Source organism: Perissodus microlepis, chromosome 3 (assembly GCF_051167445.1).
Source record: "Perissodus microlepis isolate ML-2025 ecotype Zambia chromosome 3, ASM5116744v1, whole genome shotgun sequence".
Lineage (NCBI taxonomy): Eukaryota > Metazoa > Chordata > Actinopteri > Cichliformes > Cichlidae > Perissodus > Perissodus microlepis.
In genome coordinates, this window is record NC_140463.1 from 20,347,336 (window position 1) to 20,357,962 (window position 10,627).

Sequence of the window (10,627 nt, forward strand, 5' to 3'; positions counted from 1 at the left end):
TTATTGCCTGGAGGCGAGAGAGAGATGATTTATCCAAGCTAGTAAACAGGGAATTACAGTAATCTAAACGTGATTACACAAATACATGAATGAGTTTTTCCAGTTCAGCTGAGGAAACCATATATCACAGTTTAGAGATGTTTCTTAAGTGAAAGAAACAGGAATGAGACAAAGATTTTGCATGACAGTCAAGGCCCAGAGAAGAGTCAAATATTACTCCAAGATTTTGAATATTTGCCTTGACAGATGGACAGAAAGAGGCAAGAACCTGACTAATTTTAGAATGTAGCTCAGGAGGAGCTATGATCATGGTCTTGGTATTGTTCGTGTTTAGAATGAAGTAGTTGCTTGAAAGCCAATCATACACCTGAGTTAAACACTGGACTAGGGTGGACAGCCTATCCAGCTGATGAGGACATATGCAGCTGAATGTCATCAGCATAAAAATGATAAGACAGGTCGCTAAAAGATTGAATAATACCAGCTAAAGGAAGCATATAAAAAGAAAATAATAATGGACCTAAAACTGAACCCCGTGGAACCCCACAGGTCAGGGCAGCAATGTTAGAGGTGAACCTATCGGTCCTAACAGAAAAGGTCCTATCTGACTAATAGGAAGAAAACCAGTCTAGGGCAGAGCCAGATATACCAGCCCAAACCTTAAGCCTGTTACGTAGGATTTTGTGGTCGATGGTATCAAAGGCTGCGCTAAGATCAAGCAAGAACATGGGCTAAGATCACAGAACAATTCCCTGCATCAGATGCCATTAATAGATCATTATAGACTTTTAAGAGAGCGGTCTCTGTAGAGTGCTGCTTTTGAAAGCCAGACTAAAAGGGGACACAACTCAGTAATTTATAGTGACCTGAACTGATTTTCAACAGTTTTTTCTAGTAATTGTCAGGTTCCTGGGTCTGTTGACCCAGTGTTTTAAGTTTTAGTTTATTTGGATGTTGTTTATGCCTAAGTTCATTAGATTAGCGAAGTTCATTTGGTTATTAGACTCCTTGTGTTTTCTTCCCCTGTATTTAAGTTTCCCTCACCCTTTGTGTTTCATCCTGCGTGTCTTATGTTGTCAAGTTTATATTGTCATGTCTGCATTTTTTGTTTCCTCTTTTATTTTGAAGGTCTGTGTCCTATGTCAGTGCAGTCAGCTTTGCTTCCTTTGTCTCGTTATGTCAGACTAGTGTCAGCTGTTTCCCCATGTGTTTCCATTTCCCCTAATCACCCTTGTGTATATTTAGTCTGTGTGTTTCTGTTCATTCTTTGTCAGGTTGTCTGTTGTTCACGCCGCGTTTTCCATGCCATGTTTCCAAGTTTCATGTCTAGGTTTTTCTTGTTGTTTATTTAGTTCTCCCAGTTTAGGTTGATGTTAGTTTTACTTCAGTTTGCCTTGCCCTTTGTTTGCGCCTTTTTTACCAGCCTTATTAAACAGCTTGCTTTTTGTTAATATTCAAGTTTTGGTCCAAGTTCCTTCGTGTCTGCATTTTGGGTCCTCCACGTCAAATTCCTACAGTCTGCCTCTGCCAGACTGTGACAGTAATTTACCTAAATAATGGCAATTTTGAAATAGGCTGATAGTTGCTAGTGGAGCTAGGATCTAAATTCTGTTTTGTTTTGTTTTTTATTAGAGGAGTTACTTCTGCATGTTTAAAATAGGACAGAACACAGCCTTGCCTCAGTGAACTGTTAAGGGACAGTAGTCCCAGGACGAGATGGACGAAAGTGTAAGTGTAAAGAAAATAGATGGGGACATAATTAGAAAGGGAGAGATTCAAGTAAAATGAATAGTTACTTTGATCAGGAGCGACTCCTAATAGCTAAGCATAGCATGTATGCTGCACTCCGGTGAAACTAAGATTTCCTAACCCAAAACAACTGGGCCAGCCTGACTGAAAAGAAAACTGTGCCATTATCAATAGTCAAACAAATTAAAGATTCTGAGCTTTAGTTTCCCTGGAAAATATGAGAGCAATAAGAAATTTTCCTATAGAAATTAACTGTGAAGAAAAACATTCATAACATATGCACTTGTTGTGCAACATGCAAAAACTCCCACAGCCCTCCTTAAACCTGCTTCACAAACACATGAACTAATCTATAAAAGTGATGTATATTTCAGCCTGATATCAGTTTACTACAGTCTTAAACACAGCAAGAGAAGGTTGGACTGCTGGAAAGGTGAGTGTCCTCTAAAACCTGTCTCAAAATTTCATTTACCAATATTTGAGGATGAAATAACATTTTATTGATGATAATAATATGGAGAATTCAACCAAAAATCTAAAATCGGAACTCATGTATATTTGTAGAGATTAGTCAGTGGAGTTAAAAAAAATAAAAAATAAAATGAAGAATTGTAATTGGTGATTAAATAAAATAACTTTTTTTAATCATATTTTAATAAATAATTGCTGTGGTTAATCATGCCACGAAGGAAGAGAGATACAGGAGAGGATGTTGAAGTATTTCAAACATTTACGCCATGTGATGTGCATTAATTATAAAAATAAAACTATAATTTACATTTAAAGTCATCTTATCAATCATTACAAAAAAAATAACACTGTTGGGAAATAAAACACACTTTTTAAGTTTGGTTTTGTTTTTTTTTTTAAAAAAAAAAAAAAACGAGGTCAGATTTAATATTTTCAAATGCACATTTATGAAAGGGACATGGAAGATATCCTCATAACAGGGTGGAGTTAGGTATGTGATTGTGTGTTTGTATGTGTATTTAAGGGAAACACACTGACACCTTCACTCACCCACTTAAAAGCAATACAAAAAACTGATATTCAATCTCCACTAAAATGTCCAAATATCCCGGACGAGCCCCCACTTATGTTACGACCTGGCTCAAAAGCCGCAACATAAAAAAGGAGATGAATACCAGAATGTTAGTGAGAAGAGGCTTTATCTTAAAACGGCATAGCAGGTTGGCTAAAATGGCTGATGCCACCAAGGCAAAGACAAGTGAGCTCTCTGGGATGCTTGCCTCAGGTATGCTTTTATCCACACCTGACTAGGTGTGGCCAATTAGCACCAGCTGAAAACATTGAGGAGATTAGGGGCTGCAGAGGGACGTAACAATTTCTTGAAATATCTGATAAAGTCTGATTGTTGTAGTTTTCTTAGTTCTTTCTAGGTCTTGTAATTCAAACACAGTGTGCGCTTTCACTTTCTTATTGTGGGTGTTCTGCAGTGCTCACAAACACTGTTATGACTGAAATTTGCAATTTGAATATATTTATTGGAGGAAATCCTCTGGCCTTCTAATAGAGTGTTATTTTCTAGGGTGACACTGTTTTACCTGTCAGTATTACATCTTTCAGTTAACACTTCTGCTGTACCTGCAGTCTTTTTGTTGACTCTTCTGAAAGGACAGATATAATTGTCATGATCCTGGGTCCTGACAATAATTCATTGTAATTTCCACATTTAGTTAATCCACCCTCTCTTATTCTTTTCCAGATATGTCAAGAAACTTTTCTTCCAGAGGCTTCCCCCTTCATCCAAATCTTTTTTCTATTGGATTCCACCTTCCTTTAGGCATGGATTGTCTCCTCTTCAGTCCAAGCTCTGTAATCTTCTTCACATACAACCTCATCACTATTTTTCTCCTCCTTCCAATCTGCATCTTCATCCTCTACCGTGGTCTCCAAGAATGGTGGAAAAAGCACTCCACCTCCTCAACAGCACCAATGAGTCACTCTGACTGATTCACTTACCACACTGTCATTGTAGATCTGATTGGTACCTTTGGGTGTATCATCTGCTCTTGTGGTCTCTACATAGATAATTTAATAGTAATTTTTGTTGGGGGGACTTTTTATTCTTTCATCTGGTCTGAAGAGACTGTCTTCCATGTTCTGACATGTGTGGAGCGCTACCTGGCAGTTGTTCATCCCACCACCTACCTCAGCCTAAGAAAAGAATAAGGAATAAGAATCAGAAATTTCAGCACTGGATGTGTCTGGCTCTTTTGCTTTGCAGGGGTGGCTGCAGTGATGGACGACATCGTCTTTAACATTGTAAATCTTGATATTATCTATAATAATCTCCTCTTTCTGCAGCCTTTCTGTTATCTTTGTTTTGATTTGTCCGGGCCCAGGAAATCATGGTGGGAGCAGGGAAGGGGTTGTCCAATCAAAGAAAAAGGCATTCTATACCATTGTGGCCATATTGGGTGTGCTGGTGTTGAGGTTCGCTAGTGGCCTGGTGAGAGGTGTTCTGTATATTTTAAAAAAGTACGGATTGTGAGCTAATAACAAGTGTTGTCTGGATTAACTTACCCTGCAGTCTGGTGTTACCGCTGCTATTTCTACACAGAACAGGGGGATTTATGTGCTGTCAGAAAAGAAAATGTATTGAAGTTAAGTCTAGATTGGCTTAGATCAGGGTTTTCAAACTCATCTTACATTACGGCCCAATTAGAGCCAACTTTGATCTTATGTGGGCCAGACAGGTGAAACTTTTTTTTATTTCAAACCATTTTCTGGCAGTGTGTAAAGCAATTTAAATACATATTTAATCTCTGAGATACCTTAATATAAGAGAAAGAATCTCCAAAAGTTGATTCTGTTCATCTGGACGTAGCGTTTTGTGGGAGAAACGTTTCGTCACTCATCCAAGTGACTTCTTCAGTCTCAGCTGACTGCAGGTTTCCCCAATCTTATAAACAGTACATTTGCATAATGACTGATACCAGCCCACTGAAGGAACAATGGGCTGGGAGGTCAGTTCCTTAAGTTCCTTAAGGGAAAGAATCATAACTTCAACAGCATAAATTCAATTGTAGTAGTAAAGGTGATTTGTAAAATAACACAAATGTATAATTTAATTAATTTGGTTTATAGTTAATGACCAATGGGGAGGTCTTTATCAGTAGAAAAAGCTGTAAAACTTGTAAAAATACAGTTAAAAATCCCAAATTTAAGTCCACCTTCACATATTCCAAAGTCATCCAGTGGACTGGATTAGTCTTCACCAGGCCGATTCTGTCTCCCTGGCCTTATGTTTGACATCCCTGGTTTTATTTCAAATTACTCTAGGTGCAGACCTAGACCTACTGACCACCAAATGAGCTGCATAATTTGACTTTGTCCTAGATTTAGACTCTCCTGTGTCCCGTTTTCCCCAAAGAATAGCATGCTGGCCAAGTTGCCACTGCAGTTTTCCACATTATTCGGTTGCTTGCCTGATCTTGCCCAACAGCTTGATATACATTATGTATAGTTGGCCCTCTACACAAATAAACCTACAGGAACTGCTCAGCCATGGAACCCATGCCATAAACCCCACCACCCCTCCACTGCACCAGAACCAGAGACCACACCCCCACCTCCTGACTGAGGCCGGAGTGACATCCGGCCGAACCACTGACTTCTTGCCACAGAATGCCCCATGCTCACAAAAGTTTATAAAGGCAGACTGCGTGGGTGCATGCTGAACTCAAAGATCGAGAACAGTGGAACAATACTTTTGTCCATAAACTGTAATATACTCTAGGTCCACTTTCTTGGACTACTGCTGTCTGAAATGGGCTGTGAGCTAAATATTCTATCTGAGTTATGAAGAGGTTTATGTTGCTGCACTGAAAAACCCCTTGTGTGTGAATGTGTGTGTGTAAATGGGTGGATGATTGAATTTAGTGTAAAGCGCTTTGGGGTCCTTAGGGACTAAGGAAAGCGCTATACAAATACAGGCCATTTACCATTTGTGATTGATTTGGTCATTAGCAGATTGTCACAACTGAAAATAGTTTACATGGAAGATACTGAAGATACTAGATCTTCAGTATCTAACTAATGTTTTGAAGTTGTAAGACTCAACTTTGAAGCCTACATTCTCCATTCCCAGATTGTGTTGCACTTCGTCAAGTCTCTCTACCACTCACTAAGTATTTGGCATTGTTTACACACAAGTCAGCATCATATATACATGTTACAGGCAGTCAAGCATCTGCTTAGTGACCACTGCAATCACAAGGGAACTTTTGGTGCAGGTTTTTAGTTCTTTATGACTGATTTTAACTAGCAACTGCCAAAAACCTCCTGCAACCAGGAATGAAGATTTGCCCTTACCAACCTTCTTTCCAAGCTCCTTAGACCTTACCAACCAGTTACTAAATTCTAACCAAAATGTGCAGTATGTAGAGAACCACTTCATGTGTTTTCACACCAAGCTCACTAAAGATGCAAAGCAGATCCAGGGCTACTGTCACTGACTGCATGTTTGTAGAGTTGGAAATCATTCACAGGAAGTTACAACTGGAATTATTACATAATTCATCAAAGGGATGCTTTTGTGGTGCACAGACAAGCATGTACATATGGGAATTTTTTTTTCCAAACCCAGTCTGAACTTTAGCCACAAAGAGAATCACATTCTGATGTACACACTGGCAGACTTATTCAAAGTAGACAGTTAAAATAAAAAAACGGACTCTGTAACATTCTTGAAAACAAAATGCATTAAAAAATTCTAATTGGGGTGTGGTTGATTTTTTTTTTAAATAACCAAGTGGTAAAACTCTATTTATTTACACAATTTACTTGTGTGATTTTTATTAATATGTTTATCTTTACTTCATTATGTTTTATGCATAATCATCTGTTTTGATTTCATATTTGTGAATGCTGGGGGACATTTGAATATAGAAATTCTCTTGCTGAGGAGACAGGATGACACTTGCATTATCTGTCGCCCCTAATTTGTTGATGATTTGTTTTGCAAATATTGGGTCAAAGATTAAAGTTATTGAAGATTAAAGTTTGATCTGCTTACACCACAAGATGAAATTTTTTTACTAGTTCATCAAATTTATTAATTTACAATAGGTTGATATAAATGTCCGAACCACATTCATTGTAATCTATCAAAAACCAAGAGAAAGAGTGACAGTGTCAATAATATCTAAAATCTGACTTATTTGTAGACAACCAAATTTACCAAATCTGTACGTATAAGATAGTTATGACTTATTTTTGTAATCTAACTGCTTCACTGAATTGGAATTAGACAACTATAAAATATGCTAATGTTTTATATTATTCAAATATTTTATATTTGTATGCAATTTGTGCATTTTGTTATATATTTGGCATTTCAGTCTGACGCAATTTTCAAAGTGAAGTTCTGCTTATCAGATCATTAGCATTATTGACATAAACATTATTTGACTTCTATGGTCTCGTCCTCAGTTTGGACACTGAGTTACAGAAATTGACCGTGAACGACGATTTGTTTTGCATCATGCAAAAACCCCACAGCCCTTCTTCCACCTCTTACACAAATACAATATTTTCCTCATGATCTAGATTTAGATCATTCTCAGCAGTCTCTGATTCTTAGCACAACAGACAGAAGATCTAATATAAACACCATTGACAAGGTGGGTTTCATTTAAAGCTTTCAGGTGTTTTAAATATTTTATTGTTTGATTATCTAAAATAACTTTCTTATTGATGTTTTTATTGATTAATTAGTATTAGTGCAAATGTTTTCACATGATATTATACCAATGTCAACATTTCGAAAGAGGATGTTTCCAAATGTCCTGCCAAATATCAACTAATCAATCAAATATTCAATCAATCAATTTTTAAGAAGACACAAAATTTCCTGTATTTTTTCATCACTGTTTTTCAAAATGTCATGTTCCTCTTTCAGATATGACCATTCACACATCTTCTGACTCTCTTCTTCATCCCAATGCTTCCTCGGTCATCTCACAATTTCCTTTAGACTTGTACTGCCTCATGTCCAGACCGAGCTCCTTCATCTTCACCACATTCTACATGACAAACATCTTCCTCCTCATCCCTCTCTCCAGCAAAATCCTCTACCATGGTTTCCAAGAACGCCAAAAAAATCATTCCACTTCCTCCGGAGCAATGATGAGTCACACAGACAGCGTTACCTACCACATGGTCATCATGGAGCTGAGTTGTCTCTCTGGGGGTATCTTCTGTTGCTGGGGTATATTCAGGCACAACTTAACAATATTGTTTGTTGGAAGGCTTCATTATTCTTTCACTGCGTATGGTGAAATCTTATTTCACAACCTGACCTGTATGGAGCGCTATCTGGCTGTCATTCATCCCATTACCTACCGGAAACTGAGAAGTGAGAGAGGGACCAGCATCAGGAATGTCAGCATTGGCTGTGTCTGGCTGTTGTCCTTTTTCGGAATGGGTTTGGGGATGATGAAAGATGTAATGCTAGCAGTGGATTTTTGCCTCTTGGTATCATCTTTGACAGCTGTCTCTTTCTTTAGCCTTTCTGTTCTTTTTGTTTTAATCCATCCAGGCCCGGGGGAACAGGGTGTGGGCAGGAAGAGGGTTGACCAGTCAAAGCACAAGGCAATTTACACCATTGTGGCCATACTGGGAGCATTGGTGTTGAGGTTAGCAAGTGGTCTGGTCTGGGCTGTTCTCCTTGAGGCAAATGAAAGCAATCATTGTGTAATAAAGGGATGTGTTTTCTGGTTTAATCTGCCCTGCAGTCTGGTGTTACCTCTGCTCTTTCTACATAAGGCAGGAAAATTAGTTGTAGTTTGTAATAAAAAAATATCCAGTGAGGTTGAAAGATAAATAAAGTAACTACAGATATAAGAAGATAAAGATCAAGCAACCCGCTTTATCAAAACAAAGCGTGTAATTGACACACAAGCTCACCATGTCTATTTTACGCTTTGCCAAAACGTGAAATAAACACACATACAGACATTGCAGTAAGCTGCAGTAACAGCAGATGAGGTATGGCCATATCACAGTAGGCCGTCGTGTCTATAACACATTTCTGATGTGATACTGGGTTGAAGCCGTTTAATGACTGAACACTGAATGCTGGTAAATCACTGTGGTGATCGTAAGTGCATATTTATTTAAATTTTATTTGATTTTTTATGAGTTAAAGAAGCCCACTTAAGGTCAAAGTTTCTTCTGTTTTGATCTTACTTATTGTTTATAGACATGTCTGTCTCTTTAAATGCTGGCACTTTAATGTTTAAATGTTACCAATTTCTTGTCAGGATTTCTTAGTCAGTTGTTTGATTAAAATTAATTTAATTTCAAGTTAAATAGATGTCTCTAAATTAATGGAAATGCTTTATTATTTTTCCTGTGTATCCGTCTGGTTACAAATCATGTAATGTTCATGTACTTGCTATATTATCTTATTTCTGAAATAACAGATAATGTGATTTTTGGTGTCAGAGAGAGAGAGAGAGAGAGAGAGAGAGAGAGAGATACCAGGTGACTCTTTATTGACTCTTTTTTCTATCTGAAAGAGTGACACCGTCTCTTATTAATGATAAGGTACACTGTGCATTGTTTGGCCACTTTTCTTGGTGAGGACCAAAACTGCCACCAACAAAAGTTATTATATAAATAAAACATAACAATTTCTTCATATGTCACAATTTGTATATTTTACCTCTATTTTTGATGCATTTAAATACATTTTTGTCATTTACTCTCTTTTTTTTGCATGTATTGTTTAATTATTCCATTATTTCAAATACAGAGGCAGCATCGGTGAAACAAATGCATTTTGAAATTTCCAGGCCACTGCAATCAATTTACAATTGCAAATGTAGGCTGAATTGATAGACAGATAATGTTTTGATCACATAAGTGGAAGTTATTGTTTTACAGCAACAGGATAATGACAAAAATTGCACAGCCTACAAAGGTAAACAACAAAGTTAAATTTAAAGTATGACAGGACTCAAGGTAGGCAAATTTACCTATACAACAGTGATCAAAAGTAAATTACAGATGAAGTAGTGAAAATTGCATTACTAAATGATATGTAGACTATAAATAATAGAAAAAAAAACCCCAGCTACAAGCAGGTATAATACATGCTATAGCTGTGACTGTTTTTATACAGTTTTATAGAGAGCAGTAGGACTAGTTACCTGAAGTAAAGTGTTATGGCAGTGAGGTTGAATCACTCTGAAAAAGAAGGAATTCTGGGTTGCCCATGATGGGAGCAGTTCGTTCAGAAACCTCCTGCCCTTTACTGACTCACTTACTGAAGTCCAATTATGCTTCCAAATTGTCTTAAACATACAGAAAAAGAAAAAATACAATCAAGATCAAGAAAATATGATTCATTAATAAACATCTTAATGTACTGAGTCAGCTTCTAACAGCTATCTTAGTAAAAGTCCAAAAACTCCTGCCAGAAACACAACACAGGAAAACAAAACCACAGGGTTTTCAAAGAAATCAATAAGAAATCAATAATGTCAAGGCCCATCCACGAGCATAGCAACTCTCAGCTAAATTGCCTTATTTTATTATAATACAAACCAGTCATGGTTTACATAATTCTTGTTTGTATACTGTGATGTCCTAGTAAAATATTTGATGGATTACTGATTTAAGTTCATGATCTGTCACGTTTTGTTTGCCATGCCATGCAGAACTCTAATTTGTATCATAGATTGGAAACATTTTTTAAAAGGTTGAGATGACTGATGCATTATTTTGCGGTGCTTTCTGAAAAAATTAGATGTTTTCGGTTGGAAAAAAATTACACTGTTGAACAGTTTAAATTTGTTTTACAGGCAAAACTTTCATGTTATCCAGATACACACTAATGTTTTAACGC

The 10,627-nt window shown here is 37.1% G+C and overlaps 1 protein-coding gene and 1 pseudogene across 1 annotated transcript; both read left to right on the plus strand.

Moving 5' to 3' along the window:
- The first annotated feature begins 2,949 nt into the window (after positions 1–2,949).
- LOC146390468 (uncharacterized) lies at positions 2,950–4,397 on the plus strand (annotated as a pseudogene).
- Positions 4,398–7,677: 3,280 nt separating this feature from the next.
- LOC146390469 (uncharacterized) lies at positions 7,678–8,598 on the plus strand. The gene has a single exon (XM_084921544.1). The coding sequence runs from the start codon at positions 7,678–7,680 to the stop codon at positions 8,596–8,598; it is 921 nt and encodes a 306-aa protein (XP_084777670.1).
- Positions 8,599–10,627: the final 2,029 nt, after the last annotated feature.

Bases quoted from the DNA above. Each gene is read 5' to 3' on its own strand.
- LOC146390469 (XM_084921544.1), top strand. From the start codon at position 7,678: ATGACCATTCACACATCTTCTGACTCTCTTCTTCATCCCAATGCTTCC.